The sequence below is a fragment of the Phalacrocorax aristotelis genome, chromosome Z, assembly GCF_949628215.1.
Source record: "Phalacrocorax aristotelis chromosome Z, bGulAri2.1, whole genome shotgun sequence".
In the NCBI taxonomy this organism is placed as follows: domain Eukaryota; kingdom Metazoa; phylum Chordata; class Aves; order Suliformes; family Phalacrocoracidae; genus Phalacrocorax; species Phalacrocorax aristotelis.
In genome coordinates this window covers 14,158,848-14,177,020 of record NC_134311.1, presented here as the reverse complement: position 1 = coordinate 14,177,020, position 18,173 = coordinate 14,158,848, and the positions used below count along the sequence as shown (strand labels likewise).

The window sequence follows — 18,173 nt, the reverse complement described above, 5'->3', positions numbered from 1 at the left end:
ACAGCTCTGACCTAATGGTGATGTAAGCGGCCTTCACAGAAATGTCTTAAATATTACAACAAAAGCTTTATGCTGAAAATGCAGACTGCCATATGTAATCTAATCTTCCATAGATTTTTTCAGTTTACAAGACAAAAAACTCTAAGTGCTAGACTGAGTTCTAGGTTCATTTCACCAGTTCATTTACTTGAGATCATTAACTGGCCCTCTACATAACTACATATTTAAACAATTCAGTATATATATGATTCATAACAAACTCCAGACGGCTTACTCGTACCTGTGTTGTCTTTGAACTACAGTAAACAAAGATGTATGAAAATGGTTCAACACTTCTCAACAAAAACCAGACAAACCTTATTTGCTTGAGTAGATGTGTATGCTTATATACTGCCAGCCTGCATTGCATGTGTGGTTGGGATGTAATAATTAACTTTCTGAGGATGCTTTTCCAATGAAAGATACATTTAACTCTGACTGCCACTGCTAAGAGGATTAAACAGATCCTTCTTGTGAGCCAGACTGCAAATTAAAAATGTTTAATTAACCTCTGTATACTTCCTACTATAATCAAATGGTTGAATTATGATGATCTAGAGAAATGGGAATACTGAACAGCTGCAGGTACTGTGGTGAGACTGTATTTATAAACAAAATCACACTGGCCAGAAAAACGGTACATAATTTTACCGGCATATAATTAAACACTGGGGCATAATAGAAAAGATGTGAAATATAAAGACTGAAATCAAAAGACTGGACCGAAATCCATCAAAGCACTTCTGGCACAAGAAGCAATGCAATTTAGAAAAAAGTTTAAGACCTCCCTAATTCAGATAGTTGGAGGGCTATACAAATATAGGCAGTAGTAAGCTCAAGCAATTGCTTCAACATCTTAAAGTAAAATTTAGGTTGCACTGTGTAACTGGAAATAACTGGAAGCTACTGAACTGACATTTTTAATATATGGTAAAGAATAAAATCTTAGTTGAACTGGTAGAGTGGTATATGACCACTATATATATATATATATATATAACAGATCAGACTGATTGACCTAGATAGTCTTTCCTACTGCTATTATCTGATTAAACACAAGATATTTATAATACCCACCATTTCTGAAAAACATCCCTAAGGCACATGAAATATTAACATGCTTCTTTTATCAGTTCATAAATATTTTAGCACTTCCATGTAAGAAGACATACTATGCAACAAGCAACTAAGCAACTCTGAACAGCAAACTCCTAAGAACAGGTAAGGTTACTGTGTACCTCACTCAGTAATTTGCACTGTTCAGATATTGCAGAATGTTTTAATGACCAAAGATGATGTAAGAATCTAGAAAAAGAGTTTCCCTCCCTGCTACCCATACAGCCACTTGGGAAAGATAATTTGTATCTGCTGTCCAGAAGAGCACTGTAGGTGACTATGAGAAGCTCTTCGGCTCTAAGAAAAGACCGTGGGGACTTGTGAAGCCTTTAATGCTCACAGTGCTTGCTGCAGTGAAATAATCAATAGATACAGGCCCATGCCTCAGGACACCACAGGTTTTACTTGTGTAATAAATCAATTCTCTTGATATGCAAGCTTTTGAAAGGCTTAACAGTAAGTGAAGCATACAGATATACAAATATATATATATATAATGCATGAGTATGTGTATGTATATCTCCACAACCCATTTTCTGTAGTGACATACGTCACTTCATAGTGTGAAACTATTTTTTGCCACATCTGACTATACTAACAATCATCAGTGAAATTGTTTATGTGCAATTTTTGAGTTGAAAAATCACTGGTGTAGTCAGAGTTCTCTTGACGTAAGAGTGTTCCTATTACCAGACATTACTTTTGTTGCTGAGTTAATATAGACACATTGAACAGTTTAAATCACACATGCTGTATTGGCAGCCTTGCAGAAGACATTGCACTCGAGGAGTTAGTGATCTTGAACAGGCCATGTGTGCTCTACTGGGCTTGAGAAGCCTGTATCTTACTAATACAATCTATAACTTATAATACCTTTGCAAAAGGTAAACTGTGAGTGGATCAAGGAGTGAAATGTACTGATACTAACCAAGAGACTGCTGCATGTTTAGGAGTTAGTGATTCACATAACACTTAACCTGCACAGGCACAGGCCTGTGCTGCACCACACAAGTTCTTTGGCTACAGGATAAACTCAGCTCACCGTAACGGAGGAGCCTGCAGGCAGCTCCCACTTGGTACCAGTGGTTACACCACCTGCATGGCCTTGCCAACACCTCAAAGTGCAGCAAGAAGTTCTCATGAGAACATGCTTTAGGAACAGAACTGTTTTCTTATGAGGAGATATTATATAATAGCTCAAAGGTCCTAAAAAGAGAGAGCTTCTCTCCGTGGACAGGATCTGCTCTGCACAGCGCACCATGGGAAAATCCACCCGGGCTCCATTGGATGCTGCATGAACACAGGATGCCCAGCATCTGAAGGTGTGTAAGATTTACCATCTACATTCCTCTTCTTATTCTGTTTCATTAAACAGTTATCTTGTTAACCCATTTTATTGTCAAGCCTTTCTCACTGAGACCCAGAAAGAACCTGTAGTGGCTCTCTTTCTCCTCACCTCTCCCCACCCACCTGGTGCAGAACACATGCCTAGGGCAGCACTTGCACTCATTTTCTAAGGCATACCTGACCAAAAGCTTGTAAGCCACAAGGAAAGTTTCATCCAAAGAGGTTTTGGATGTGTTAATCTATTATATATTTGTAGTGAATATATATATATGTGTGTGTGTCTGTGTGTGTGTATTTACACACACACCCAGAGCTTTACATATCAAGTTTAGCTGTGTTAAACTTGTCTAGCAAATGTCTGAACCCACTTTTATCTGCAGCCAAAGCAAAGCTTTGAAACGCTCCAGCAAAACACAGCTGCTGATTGTTCAGTAGGTTCTGTACTATTTCCTTCCTTTCTCATGAACTTGGGAAACAACTTTTTCAAAGACAGTCCAAAAAACTGCGAACAATCTGAAAGTAATACCCAACACTCTGGGTGTGTGCACAGTATGAAAGCCACCTTCAATTCCAATTATTACAGAAAAAGACACAGCTAGATACTGAAGTTCTAAGGTACTTAGAATTCCACTTATTCAAAAAACGAAGCAGAAAAAACAAAAAAAAACCCAAAACTTACTTGTATGAGGTCTAAAATGCCAAGCTCACTTTCTGAAGAATCCACACAGAAGACAAAATACAAGGTGGCATAGTGTCGGTAAATTAGTTTGTTATCAGATCCACCTATTAACCTAAACAGAAAGAAAACAGGAAAGCTTAGTTAGCATCTCAAGATAAGTTGGGCAAATCCCCAAAGTTACTTCAGTTAAAGGAGGCCTGTTGTTAACAGCTGGCTGGAGTTCTCCCAAATCCACCAACATCACAACTTTTATTTTGTGATATAATTACAATGGAAGAAGGCTAAGTACTGAGGCAGACCAAGTTATATTTAACACACAAGCACAGTTATTGTTATCGATGTGGATAATAATTACATCAACATATGCATCTTTTTATTAAAAATAAATTCAAACTGACCATGCAGTTTCATCAAAAAATGGGTATTAAATGTGCCTCCACTACACACTAGTGGGCACTGTACAGGGATTAATCTGCTTTATAGATTAACTGAGCGTATGCCTATGAATCCTTCCCTGCCCTTCTTAAAGGAGCAGGAACAGAAAAAGAAAACTATAAAGCAGACTGGTATTTGGATTACAGAAAAAAGCCTTAAATTGGGTTTATGGTCCACTTAATAACCAAGGACATGTGTAACACTCTTGTGCTACAAAATGTTTGATATCTTCAGAAATAACACTGTACTACAACTAAGAGTTTGGGCTGCAATGTTAAAGTCGCAGAAGCAATTAAATTCGAATGGACTCACTAATCATCAAGTTACTGAACAAGAACAGAAGAGGTCTAAACAGGTATTTCCTTCTACTCTTCTGCAGTAGTGATCCCAAACAAGGTACATAAATCATAGGAAGAGATGTTCTTCAGATCATTGACATTTGCTTTGAGCAGTCACAGGCCCAAAGCCTTTGATACTGTCTCCCAAAGCATCCTCCTAGAGAAGCTGGCTGCCTAGGGCTTAGACAGGTGTACTCTTTGCTGGGTAAAAAACTGGCTGGATTGCTGAGCCCAGAGAATTGTGGTGAACAGAGCTAAATCCAGTTGGCAGATGGTCACAAGCAGGGTTCCCCAGTGTGCAGTGCTGGGGCAGTCTTGTTTAATATCTTTATCAATGATCTGGATGAGGGGATCGAGTGCACCCACAGTAACTTTGCAGACAACATCAAGTTGGGCAGCAGCGTTGATCGGCTCAAGGGTAGGAAGGGTCTACACACTGTGTTCCTGGACAGGCTGGATCGACGGGCTGAGGCCAACTGCATAAGGTTTAACAAGGCCAGGTGCCTGGTCCTGCACTTGGGTCACAACAGCCCAAGGCAACACTACAGTTTTGGGGCAGAATGGCTGGAAACTGCCTGGCTGAGAAGGACCTGGGGGTGTTGGTTAACAGCCAGCTGAGCATGAGCCAGCAGTGCCCAGGTGGCCAAGAAGGCCAATGGCAATCTGGCTTGTAGCAGCAATAGTGTGGCCAGCAGGAGCAGGGCAGTGATCATGCCCCTGTACTCAGCACTGGTGAGGCCACACCTTGAATACTGCATTCAGTTTTGGGCCCCTCAGGACAAGAAGGACCGTGAGGTGCTGGAGCATGTCCAGAGATGGGCAACGAAGCTGGTGAAGGGTCTGGAGAGCAGGTCTTATGAGGAACAACTGAGGGAACTGGGGTTGTTTAGTCTGGAGAAGAGGAGGCTGAGGGGAGACCTTATTGCTCTCTACAACTACCTGAAAGGGGGCTGTAGCGAGGTGGTGTTGGTCTCTTCTCACAAGTCACTAGTGACTGAACAAGAGGAAATGGCTTCAAGATGCATCTTTGGATACCAGAAAAAATGTCTTTACTGAAAGAGCAGTCAGGCATTGGACCAGGCTGCCCAGAGAGCTGGGGGAGTCCACCATCCTGGAGGTGTTCAAAAAACACGTAGACATGGCACTTCAGGGCATGGTTAATGGAGACATGGTAGTGTTGGGTTCACAGTTGGACCTGATGATCCTAGAGGTCTTTTCCAACCTTAATGATTCCATGATTCTGTTTTGTAGCCTGAACCTACATGGCTATGAACATCCTAATTCTCACTTCATTCTGTACTAGAGCTAAATCACCTGTTGGTGAGTATATACATGGGCACTAACTCATTCCTTTAGTTTCTGCCTTCATCATAGGAAAAGAATATGTAAATAAATAAAAAGAACAAGAAAACTTTCAGGTCACTTTTGCTTAAGCATATTGGTGTGCATCAATGCTTGCATGAGGGGAGAGGGAACCTTTGCTCCTGAAGAGCAGGAACTATGTTTAAGAAGTATCAGACAAAAATATTACAAATAAAAGTAAAAGTATAAAGAAAGGGCAGTTAAAGTTTCATTCTGTATGCTTTATCTACCCAATTCTTTCAAATACTTCAGTATACAGAATTAGTATATATAAATTGTTGAGGCCTTTGGGTAAATTGATCTATAAAGTGATTCCTGTCCTGAAAAGAAAATACACTGAAAAAAAATACATTGTAATATTATCTCCAGAATTGAGCAGTAGAAGGAAAGCCAGAATTGTGTCCTCTGTCTTAGCTTCCTTTTGGTGCACATCTGTGATTTTTTTAGAAGGCTCCAAATGGCTTCTGTCTTTCACTTACAGAATTCAAACCGGCATCTTTTCAGCTTGAAACCATCTCCAAGAAGCTAACGATAGAACCACCAGTTGAGTAGTTGGAAGAGAACAATTTTGGTTTAAAAATAAAAAAATCAGGAATCCTCTTGATCAGGAAAAAGACATCATAGCCGACATGGTACAGCTAAGCATTTGAGTGACTCTGCACACAGAAAATTTAGCAATCAGCATACTAACTTTCAGTATTCAGAAATTTCCATAATCACAATATTTAACAGGCTATGACCTTCTCTACATTTAGACTGGAGATCATGAGCTTACTCCATCAATTATGACCCCTCTTCCTAAAAGGTGGCTTTGTAGCTACTTACTCTTGATGTCTAATATCTCAAAATTAAACACTTCCATTTCAGAATTTCTCCTCTTCAACTGAAGCAAGACCATGTTGAAAAAACAACCAAGATGATTCAAGAAAGAATATTTTCTGTGTGTCTTCTAGAGACAGAAGATATGAGTCTGGCTATCCCCCTACCTTACTCTACCGAAATTAATAAAAAATCTTTGTTGAAACTGCATTAATTAGCACATATTAAACCTTTTTTCCCTTCCTAGTTTATATAGCAAGCCTGAACCCTGATAAAAAGGCTGAGGAATCCTACTAGCAGAGGCTGCCCACTCAAGTTTGGGAGCTCAAATCAAAGCAAAAGCTACAAAATATTTTCATTTTCTCATTGGGTATGGTAAATGCCAATGCCTCTTCAAATGAGTCCAGAAATCTTTAGCTTGATTATTAGGAAACTGACTAGGTATCGTCTGCCTGTTTCTTCCCCATCTTGTGTCTGAAACAATTATTACGCTAGATATGGCACTGTGTTAGCTATAGCACTAGAAAAAAATCAGTTTTATCGCCTAACTCAATTTGATGCATATATGTATGTATGCTTCAGTTAAGAAATAATATGTATATCTGTTGCAACATTATATTATTCGTTGTGTATTAAAATATCTCAAGTGACATGGCATTTACATTACAAGTGTAAAAACAGTTATATGCAATCAGCAGTAATAGTATTTGCTAGGCGATAAGTACTGGGCATTTATTTCAAACTCGATACTTACAATCCTCCTTCTAGGAAATTACAGACATTTTCATCACGTTTCGAAACTAAATGGAAAGTTTCTCTGATAATTTGTTGCTGTGTATCTTCACTCTATGAAAGAAAACATATTTTGCTATCAGGCTACAATGGATTAATTAACAATGCACAGCACACCAGCTAATAAATAGAACATAAAGTGTATCAGCACCCTCAAACTATCTACTTCTGAAGCTTTATATCTGCTGATTGACGAGCTAAGTGTTGTTTTTGTCATTTCAACACAAAAAGACATTTTTACAAGTTAAGCTGTAGAATACATTACTGATGTAAGACCTGTGAAAAAAAGACTGTTTTTAAGAAACTTCTAAAGAAAACCTATTTTAAAATAGTTTCTTCAAATAAACAGGAAGTCTGTTCAAGTATTCTGAATTTTCTGTGTCTCCACCATAGCCTGAACAACTACAGACATGCTTTGAAACTACTTTGACCCATGAACAAGGGGGAAAACAGTCTCAAAGGGTTAAAGGGGGTGGGGAAGCTAAAAATCCCACAATACATAACTCTCCCAGAAAAAGCTTAAAATATAACAGCATCATGAGCAACAGTTTCTTCTAAGCCATTAACTTTCCTTCTAGCGGATAAGAAACATCACTTCTGAGTTTGAATTCACTTGACTCTTCCTGAGTCTCCACTGTGACCCCATCATTCCTGCACACTTGCTTTTGCTACTCTTCCGTAAGAGTGGACTCATTTTTATAAGTCTCTACTTCCATACTCAAAAAATGTAGATAGGATTCCTCAAATCCTGCATTTGTTTTATGGCACAAAACCCTAAACTTATCAAGCATAGATAGCTCTCATCCCTGCCCAGGCATGTAGGTCAGCATTTTAAATCGTTGTATGAACAAAGACTCTAAGCAAAACTGGCGCACATATCTTAAAAGTGATTTCAGCTAGAACAGTGCAGCACCTTGCATGACTTCTAAGCAAACAAAGCCTGGCATTGGTGTGGTCTGCACTCGTCACCTTAAATTCATGTGTTAATTTACAAGCAACTTCTAGAATCCACAAATACATCAGCAAAAAGCTCCATCAGAAGTAAATTGCTCCATAAAACACAGAACGAGAAGTGCAGGTTCCTCAGCTTCTACAGTTTGTGTTCCTTAAATCGTGCCTGCATTGTTCTGCTGCAGTTATCTCAGTTACTTCTCCGGTATTTTCTGTGGTAGCTGGAAAGAGACAGTTTGTCTTTTTTCCTTAAGAAACTGAGATACTGAGTTTGTGAAATATTTGTTTCCAGAATCTGCCTTTACTCACAAAGTTGTTCAGAAACTTATTTTTAACTTTGAAATTATGGCCACGGGTCTATATTTTGAAACATAAAACCATGGCACACCCATCTTCCTATTTAATTGCCATTACTTATTTTGCTACCTAATTGCAAGAGATTATTAACTTCATTTTACACAGGAGAAACTCTTTTCATTCTCATATATATCAGGGAAAGAAGTTACACCCATTCTCTAAGTTTTAGTATCATGAAGCAAACAAACACACACCTCTTTCACGTATCTGACCAAGTCAATCTCTCTAGAAAGCAGGAGATGCTTTCACTTGTAGAAAAAACCCAGAGATTTGCCTCCAGTAGTGGTTCAATCAACATCGAAGTATGCATAAGTTTCAAAAAGCCCACAAATAAACCTGCCTTATTGAAGTCACACACAGAAAGATGATCAAGACAATTGCTCCTGTTTTTGTGCACCACAAAGCTTTAGGGAAATCTCCTAATCACGTAGTTTCTTAGTTTAATTTTATATCACATTTTCAAAGTGCCAAGGCGTTCTGTTTATACAGACATATTACCCTACTTTAAGCATTGAGGATTTATTCTACTTCCCATTATGAAAGTAGCAGAGCAGAAAGAAAAATCTGGTATCCTCCTGCCATTCAATCCTCTCCTTCCCCAGCTTCTTCTCCCTCCCAAGACTTTGGTTACACAACAGTAACAGAAGACACAAAAAGATAATTACATTTGAATGGAAAATGAGAACAGACGTTAATTGTTTCACATTAATGCAAGTTTTGCATACCTTTCCAAAGCCTTTCATCTAGCCATTTAATTGTTACCTCCACATTGACAGGAAAAAAACCCAAAAGAAACAACAACAAAAAAAACTTCTTCAGAAAGTTACCATAGCTCTGCAGTGGAAGTTATCAAGAAGAGAGTGGGGATGCACACAAGGGGAATGCTTATCAATACGTGTAGGTGAGAATATTCCATTTTAAATTTTATATTAGAAATGGTAAACAAAAGACAGCTGCTTGTTAACCCAGACTGACGAGAAAGAAAAAAACACGCTCATAAACATATATTAGAATTTCCCAATATTGCCTTTCTAAGGAGAAGGGATCTGATTCAGTCACCCATAGCAATGACCTGTATCAGTTGCACTCCTTTAATCAAAAGCCTGACAGTGCAAACTGAAGTGTCACAGTCATCATTTCTGCTCTCAGTTGTAGAAGATACATCCCTTCCAATAAAGTTAAATATGACTTCTGTAATAGCCAGAATTGCAAGTAAGTGGTCACAAATCCAAGTAAGTAATACCGCTACTGAAGAATAATGTTTTGCCTACATACGTCTGGGAAGCATCAGTTCTTTTATTGTGTTTTAATGTCCAAGGTAATCCCAAGCAGACCTTAGCCTATTTGCTAGCAAGTACAGTACATGATCAAACCATCACCTTAAAAGCTCGTATCCTGGAATTACATCAAGTGTTTCCACGTTATTTTGTAATTCCCTGTGGCTGCACTCTCTCTTCATTCAGATCAAGTGCTCATGCTGCGTTTTCAGACCTGCTTTACTACTTGCCCTATCTAGCGTAAGACAATATACTTTCTGACTTCATTACGTTCCTTTTTCATGTAAACGTGAAACTTTACAGTCCTCTGAAAGTTTCCAAAGGAAAAGGCTCTGCTTATGGAACCTATGGGTCCCGTAAAACTTATCTTCCTGCTTCTAAACCTCTGCCACAGCATGGAGACCGGCAGCAGTACACCAGAGGGGCCGCACGCCGGGCTGAGAAGCACGGCAGAGATCCACAGAAGGGCTTCCACAAATATGCTCAGAGAACCGGGCCTGCCGTCCACCGAGCCTGCCTTCCCTCACCTTCCGTGCTGCTGAAGGGCAGCTCCCAGCGGAAAGAACATCGGCTGCGATAAACGGCTTGCTTTCAATCCGCGCTCGCCCTCACGGCCGGCTCTCACCACCCTCCATTTCCTCACGACGCCGCCGGCGCGGCGGCGCGGCCGGGCCTGCGCACCCGGACAGACACACGCACATCCCCCGCACCCCCCACGGCCGCGCCCGCAACGGACGGGCCCGCGGACGGCCCGACACCCCCCAAGCCCCGCCCCGCCCCGCCCGTACATAGCGCTGGTAGAACTTGGAGAGACGCGGCTTGCCGTGGTTGTTGAAGATGAGGATGGCTTTGATCATGGCCAGGCGAGGGGGAGGCGGCGGCCGCCGGACTCGCTACGCTGCACCCTGCTTCTTCTTCTTCCTCTTCCCCGTCCTCTCCTCCCCGCCCCCCGCTCTCGGGGCGGCGGCGGGTCGTGCGCACCACTTCGCCGGCGACCGCCGGCCCTTCGCGGCGGAACTGCCTGCCGCACGTGACGCGCCCCTCCCTGCCACCTGACGGGAAGGGTGGAGTCCCGAGTGGGACAAAACGCCTACGCGCTGGCGTCACTTCCTCCTGCCAGGCGTGGAGCGGGATGGCGGAAGCGGAGGAGCAGCTGCCCTCCTCGCCTCAGAGCGAGGGCCGCGGCGAGGGCGGGGAGGACGCCCCGGAGGGTGCGGGTGCAGGCGCAGGCGCGGCGGGGGCTGCCGACGCTGCCCTGCCTCCCGCCGGCTCGCCGGGCACCGAGGAGCCCGCGGGCGACACCAAAAAGAAAAGTAACGGGGCGAGGAGTCGCTGTAGTGGGTGGGAGGGCGGGCTTCGCGCGGTGATGGGCAGGTGTGCTGGCCAATGGGTGGTGGGAGCGGCGGCCCCGGCCAATGGGGGGCGGGGCGGGCGGTGTCCTCACCGCGCCCCTCCCCGCAGTTGACGTCCTGCTGAAGGCCGTGGGCGACACCCCCATCATGAAGACGAAGAAGTGGGCCGTGGAGCGGACACGCACCATCCAGGGCCTCGTCGACTTCATCAAAAAGTTCCTCAAGCTGATGGCCTCCGAGCAGCTGGTAGGGGCCCGGCGTGGCGCGGCGTGCCCCGCGGGTCGCTGGGGCAGTACCCTGTGTCCGGGCAGTCACACCCAGCGGGGGAGCTGCCTGGATGCAGGCGACGGTTCTTGGCTGGAAATTTGGCGCGGGGGCGGCTGTAAAACCCTTCAGAGCACGCACCGCAGCCCAAGGTTGAGACGAGCCACAAATTGGGTGCACTCAGGTGCTCAGCTCCAACCTTGGGGCTGCCAAACTGTAGAGGTCAGGTATGTGGAAGGAGTGCTTGGAAAAAGTGTAAAGCCTTTGGGGTTGATTTTCTGAATATCAGTGTCTGTTGCTTCCAGAACTTGCTTCTCAGACAGTTTAATTACTGTCATAAGACTGATTTCTCTTAAAATGGGTAGCTTGGAAACGTTTGCAGTTTGATAGTTCGCACGCTACTGGTACTGTTTATGTGTGGCTTCCTGTGAAGCCCAAGTGGCCTTCTGACAACATTGGAAGAGCTGGAACAGATTCAGAAATAGGATTGTACCAATTTTTTTGATTAGCAGTAAACTCTTAACATCCATACACTTCAGAATTTTCATTTAAGATGTAAAGTTAAAGCTAGACCCACTAAAATAGTCAAATGTGTAGCTGAAGTGTAGATGAAATCACTCTATTCTTGGTGTGGAGGCTCTTATTTAAGCATATAGGTGTAAATGGTCTCACTGGCCTTCTCCTTCACCTTGAAATCATGAAGGGATTCTTATTCCTGAGGCTTAATATCTGAAAGGAGAGTAATAGTTCAGGTATTTACTGTTCTGAACAGTTTAATTCATTAATTGCCATCTCATTGTCTAAGGAAAAAAATACAGAAGCATGGAGTCTTCTGGCGCAGTTTAAGCTTAAGGCTATACTTCAGGAACAAAGCCCTAGGAATTCTGTGACTCTTCTTTGGAAATAGCACATGATTCCTTACTACATGTTGTCATCTCACACTGCAGATCCCATGACCCTCTTTGATGTCATGGACTAGCTACTATATGCATGTATATCCTTTGAGCAGGAGGTGAGAAGGATGACTTTAAAACAGAACAAAATATTGTTTTGTGACTGCTATTCTGACTGAGCAAATTTGGAATAGCAGGAATTGTTTGGATACTTGAAATAAGAGCAAGAACTAACCAGTGAGTTCACTGCATGCTGCTGAGTGGGAGACTAATGGGTCAACTTGCAGGAGAAGGCAGTCAGCTTGCTTTGGCTTGGTCTGGTTGGCCAGTGAGAATTGACTCCTGGAAGTCATGTTGACCATCCACCCTAAAGTGAAAATACTAATTTGTGGCATTTTGGTGTGGACTCTAAAGATTATAAAATAAATGGTGAGCAGAGGACAGATATACCCACCTCTGGCTGCAGAATGTTTCTTCTATGTGATCTGTGAGATCTATGGGACATCTCCATCTTTGGTTTCTTTTCTTGCAGTTCATATATGTAAACCAGTCTTTTGCTCCATCTCCAGACCAAGAAGTTGGGACCCTCTATGAGGTGACTTTCATCTTAAATATCCTTTCCAAATGTGTTTAGCAGAATGTGTCAGTACAATTCTGGCACATGAAGAAGTCTGTTACTGCCCCTAGCTATGCTGGTAATCTCTTGCACTTAATGTAATGGAGTTTATATTTGCAGATCTGTATGAATCTGATTTAAAGAGACATGACTTCATACAATCTCTGGAAGTGCATTCCTTTGCATGCAGTATGTTGTCATGCCTCCCATTATGATGGAGAAATTTGTTATCAGTAACAGTAGTCCATGACACAGTTTTCTGGTAGGGGGGGGTTGTTGTTTGTTTTGCTTCACGTATATGCTAGCCGATGAATAATCTAATGGCTCTTGTTTTGGTTTTTTTTTTCTTTCTTGCAGTGTTTTGGAAGCGATGGCAAGCTTGTACTGCATTATTGCAAAACTCAGGCATGGGGATGAATGACAAGCAATACAGTTATTTAGGTGTTGTCTTCAAAAATGGAAAAGGGACTATCTTTCTTAAACTCAACCTGTAAACACACACAAAGAAGGAATTTGGCATTTCTGCATATGACTACATTTATAAAAATATGCATATGACAGCATAAAAGAAGAGCTATCTAGGCTATCTGATCATGTAGCTTTTTTCTGATGTGCATCTGGGGTACAGAAAGAAAATGTGCATCTGCCATCGATAGAGCAGAGCCAGCATTCTTGCTGCCAAGTTCTCAATTGCTGTATCTGAGGGGGAACTATTTCATAGTTGTCTGGAGGACTGGGCAGGTCTGTCACTCTCTATGATGTACTGAAGATAAAAGTTCCTTTTTATTAAAAGGGACGTTTATTGTACATGTAGCCTGGGATTCTGTTTTTCTGATGTGTTGTACATCTGTTACGTGCGTTCTGTTCTTTATGAAGGCTTCATCTTGAACATGCATTATCTCATGTCATTGCAAGACAGTGTTTTGATTTTTTTCTTATAACTAATGTGTAGGTATTGATGTATAATCTAATTACTTCACCCCGTGCCTTCATCATGTTAGTATTGTAAGTGTTTATTGAAGGCTGAATGCTTCAGCAGTTGCCAATGTGTTTCTTCTGGCACTGTTTCATGACTAGTGTCATTAGTCAAATCATGAAACTAGCTATTGCATCTTTCAATTAATGAAGACATAGACATGAAGGGCTAAAAAGCCTACACCATATAGTCTTCTTTCAGCTGCTGTTATTGTCCTGTTTCACCAGCTACATGTTCCATGAACAAAATAGAATGTACTTTATATCCTTCTGCTAAGTCATAACATAATAAGGATTCCTCTTTTTTTTTTTTTTTAAATCCTGGAGGGAACTTGATACCTTTACTAGGCTAGATCTTTGCTTTTATTTATTGGAGGGTTTGGGGTTTTTTGGGTTTATTTTAAATGTCTGTTGTACAGTCTTTTATGTTGGTTTAACCTGTACTAAATTAAATGTTAGCTGTTTGCTTGCAAAGTGTTGTTATGCTGGATGGCAGTTTTAATCCCTGACATAATCCACTTCTTCAGCACATACAGGCAAAACAGCCTGTTCTAGTTTAAAGCATGCTGTACGTCAGTCTTTAGCTGTTCATTGCTCCTTCACGTATAAGTGGCTCTTATGTGGCCTCTGCAACCTGTGTATTTGATTGTTTGCACCCTTAGAGGACTTCTGGGGAACAAATACACAGCTTAACTTACTGATGTGGCTGCAGTTTGCATGCAGCCTGCATTTATGGCACAGCAACGCAGGTGCATGCCCTGAATGCTTGCTGCATAAATCGCTTGATATATTTTACCACTTCTTAAGTGGAAAACCTGGATATGTTGGATTAAGTTGACAAGGCAGAACTTGTTGTCAGCTTAAACACTTCAAATAATCCATACTTGTGCCTGCTCAGAACCCCAATCTCATGACTCTTTGTTTAAGAGAACTACTGCAGAGGTAAGCACTCTGATTCTGTCTTCTCAAGGAACTTGCCGGCTCAGTCACTGTGAGGCCAGCATAACCTTGCACAGCCACTAGAGGGTACACAAGGACAAAGGTACTTGCATAGTTTTTCCTAGATTTTTTTTTTTCCCAGTCTTTTTCATAATATGTCCGCTTGCTGGCCTTACAAATATAAGTAGTTTGTTCTCATGTGTGGCAGTATGTTTACCTAAGATAAGCTGCTGCTCTGGCTCTTGTTAAAGAATGTTCTGTTGGTGCCTTTCACCTTATTTGATCTTAACAAATGAAACTAGTGATACACTGCAAACATGCTCTTCAGAAGTGATGCAGGAAGGTTGGTTTGTGCGTGTGTGCTATGGGAGCATTTTGTGTTTTGTTTTTTTTAGGAAAAAAAAAGTTAAAATCCACTAGGATCTCAAGGTGGAAGAGGGCTGTAGATCATTGTATCTTGCCAGATAATGGTAGAAGGTTGTCCTTCATGTTAATCTAGAGATAATTTTTATCTCTGAGTTGAAAAAAAGATTTTTTACCTCAATCCCTTCAAAGGTAATAGTCCAGTAGCACAAAACCCACAGTAATGGTCTGGATTTCTTTTATTCACCATATGCATTTTTGAGTAATTCAAACCTGCCTGAGTAAGTTAACCAAGTTCATTTTTTTAAGATTCAGCTTGTTCCTTGAACAATATTTTATTTATTACTGTTTGCTCCAGCATTCTTCTGCTCTTAAATTTTTCCCCAACCCCAACTAATTATTTCTTGGCCCCTAGTTTACTGGTATACAGTGACTACTCACCTGATCCAGCTCTTGCTTTATGTTTCCGGAATGTCCTAAGTGACTGCCTTTATTCTGTTCCTTTCCTTTTAACAACTGCCAGTTACAAATCTACTAATTCCCCCCGTAGCTTCTGTACCTTCCTTATGGAGATACTTCTCCTTTTTGCCACTTTTCCCTGTAGTTTTCTACCTTCTTGCATCAGGGAGGTAGGCAGGCAGTGCTTGTTTATCTCTGGTAACTCCTTAAGGACAATAGCCTCTCTCTGTCTGGAGTCAGGGTGTAACTGTTTTGAGTGGCAGAAACTTTCCCTTGTGCATGTCCTTAAATAACAGATTAGACTGCAAACATGTCAGGTAAATAACGTGTTGAGTGAACAAATAAATGATTAGCAGCACATTGTAGAATTTGCAAAGGACAGAGCTTGGAAAATGTGTTAAATTTTGTATTTTAAAAATTGACGGTTATAGCATCTAAAATCATAGGTGATCCTGAAATGCTTTAAGATGTATGTACTTATCTCTTCAAAAAGAATAACTCCAGTAAAATGGAAAGACCAGAAGCTTAAGTAGAACATGAAATGTTTTCTGTATGCAGGATACCTCAAGCAAAAGTGTTGACTGTATAGTTTAAGCGACTTCTGTTGCTACAGTGGGAGGAAAAAGGATATGAAAGTAAGGGTTCACCTTTTGGGCAAGTCTCTGAGAGTGGTACAAGACAAAAAAAAGTGTACATTTAAGAGTATTGCGTTCCACCCAAAGATGCTACAGGACTGAGATACCAATATTTGTAATATAATTTAATTCACTTGATTTTATGTAATGGAATTAACAGAATAGGCAAATGGGAAATATTAAGAAATAAAGTGTTTTCAGCCTTGTTTTATATTGGATGATCAAGAGAACAAAAACATTCAGGGAACTACTGGAGAGAGTCCAGCGGAGAGCTACCAAGATGATCAGGGGACTGGAGCATCTCCCTTATGAGGAAAGGCTGAGACACCTGGGTTTGTTCAGCCTGGAGAAGACTGAGGGGGGATTTCATCAATACCTATAAATACCTAAAGGGTGGGTGTCTGGACAGTGGGACTGGACTCTTCATTAGTGCCCAATGACAGGCCAAGGGGCAATAGGCACAAGTCGGAACACAGGAAGTTCCACCTCAGTATGAGAAAAACGTCTTTCCTGTGAGGGTGACAGAGCAGTGGCACGGGCTGCCCAGGGAGGCTGTGGAGTCCCTTCCCTGGAGACATTCAAAACCCACCAACCCACCTGGATGCGTTCCTGTGCCCCCTGCTCTGGGTGTGCCTGCTCAAGCAGGGGGGTTGGGCGAGATGATCTCCAGAGGTACCTTCCAACCCCTACCATACTGTGATTCTGTGACTTGATAAGAAAGCATGTTAAATGTGTGTGTTCTTGTTTGAGGAGACCACCGTTCAGCTTCACTAGCATCATACTTAACATGCTCCCAAGGCTAAACATCATAAAATTCTACATATTTTTCTTGTTCCTGCTTTATACTTCCTTCAGTAGCCATAATGCCATGAGATGCCAGGTGCATCTCACTGTATTTTAGTCAGAAAACTTTTGACTTGATGCCAAAATATCTAGAGAGACAAAAACCTCATTTAGAGGTTGTTTCATCCTAAAGAGGGTGGTTAAGAAAGGTTGAACAGAACACTTTATTGACTAAAGGGAGATCAAAATAAGTACGTTAAAAGCTTATGTCAGTCACGCTACATATGTGTATGACATACATTTATGTCTCTAGACTCAGCAGGGCCAGGAAATTTTCTGGTGCACCATAGCTCAGTCATCTGTACAGTTAGTTGGTAGAACAGTTGCTGGCACAGATTCTGGCCGATGCACAATTCACGAGTTGGCAAGGCACTATTTCTTGTGGGTACTTTGGACGTGACCAGCCTGTTCTGGAGATTAAAAGGTAAATAATGGGGATGCAAACTGTTCTCTGCAAGTTGGCCTCTGTGCCAGAGGGCAGTCCTTGGGATATTTGTTAGTGGATACACAGTCCCAGTTTCAGGTGAGATTTGATCCCTTGTATGCACATTGGGAAGAAGGGAGAAAAACATTGTGCCTATTTGAACCTCAGGTCAGTCTCAGAACTTTTTGAAAATAGTTCTTAAGCTTTCCCTCCATGTAATCATCACATATATGCTTGCTCTAAATGCCTACCAATAGCTAGATTCTGCAACACTTAAGTATGCAGATTATAGCTGGTGAGGAAGTACTACTTATATATCTCTATTCACTCATACCTTTCCTTATTAGAAGTAGATGACAAACATTATTTAGTAAGAATTAGGAAAACATACAGAGTCCTAGTATCCTTGTTCTGTGTCTTCTCATGGAATGATTCCACATGAAAATTATTTATATCTATAAAATACGTATGAAAATACATATCAATAGGACTGAGTGAATATAGTGTTAAAATATAATTGCATGGAGGGCTTAAGAATATAAAAAGAAAAAAAGATTCAAGTTACATGTTTCAATTGCAAAAATCAGTATATGACATTAAAGCAGACAAAAATGCCTTTCCCTCAAACCCTGTTTGGTTACAGAACTAACAATCCTAGCAACTCCTGGGAACTAAAATGTATTAAGAGCTCTTCAGCTCTGAAACAGGAAACCTCAGAGAAGGGTACCGAACGGAAAACTACACAGTCAATATTGTTAGTGCAGAGAGGACTAGCTGCACTTCAGCTTTCTCATATAAATACCACAAATTGAAAGAAATGGAAACTTACTTTAAAGTGTTTTTCTCACAGAGGCAAATGTCAATATTTTGTATTTTATGCATAACACATGCACAGTGT

General features: G+C 41.4%; 2 protein-coding genes across 2 annotated transcripts in view; one reads left to right on the top strand and one right to left on the bottom strand.

Moving 5' to 3' along the window:
* Window positions 1-10,501, bottom strand: part of AP3S1 (adaptor related protein complex 3 subunit sigma 1) — a 30,548-nt gene extending 20,047 nt beyond the window's left edge. The window contains exons 1-3 of the mRNA XM_075079070.1: window positions 10,301-10,501; window positions 6,890-6,981; window positions 3,182-3,293 (exon numbers count right to left, since the gene is read on the bottom strand). Coding sequence (XP_074935171.1) covers window positions 3,182-3,293; window positions 6,890-6,981; window positions 10,301-10,369 — 273 coding nt within the window. The 5' untranslated portion in view covers window positions 10,370-10,501. The remainder of the gene's footprint in view (window positions 1-3,181; window positions 3,294-6,889; window positions 6,982-10,300) is intronic.
* A 143-nt stretch (window positions 10,502-10,644) lies between these two features.
* Window positions 10,645-14,086, top strand: ATG12 (autophagy related 12). Its single transcript, XM_075079071.1, has 4 exons — window positions 10,645-10,825; window positions 10,974-11,110; window positions 12,554-12,616; window positions 12,995-14,086. Exons 1-4 carry the CDS (start codon window positions 10,645-10,647, stop codon window positions 13,052-13,054), a joined length of 441 nt encoding a protein of 146 aa, XP_074935172.1. The 3' UTR covers window positions 13,055-14,086.
* The last annotated feature ends 4,087 nt before the right edge of the window (window positions 14,087-18,173 follow it).

Bases quoted from the DNA above. Each gene is read 5' to 3' on its own strand.
- ATG12 (XM_075079071.1), top strand. From the start codon at position 10,645: ATGGCGGAAGCGGAGGAGCAGCTGCCCTCCTCGCCTCAGAGCGAGGGC. The intron at 10,826-10,973 runs GTAACGGGGCGA...CCCTCCCCGCAG, and splicing joins GGGCGACACCAAAAAGAAAA to TTGACGTCCTGCTGAAGGCC. The intron at 11,111-12,553 runs GTAGGGGCCCGG...CTTTTCTTGCAG, and splicing joins TGATGGCCTCCGAGCAGCTG to TTCATATATGTAAACCAGTC.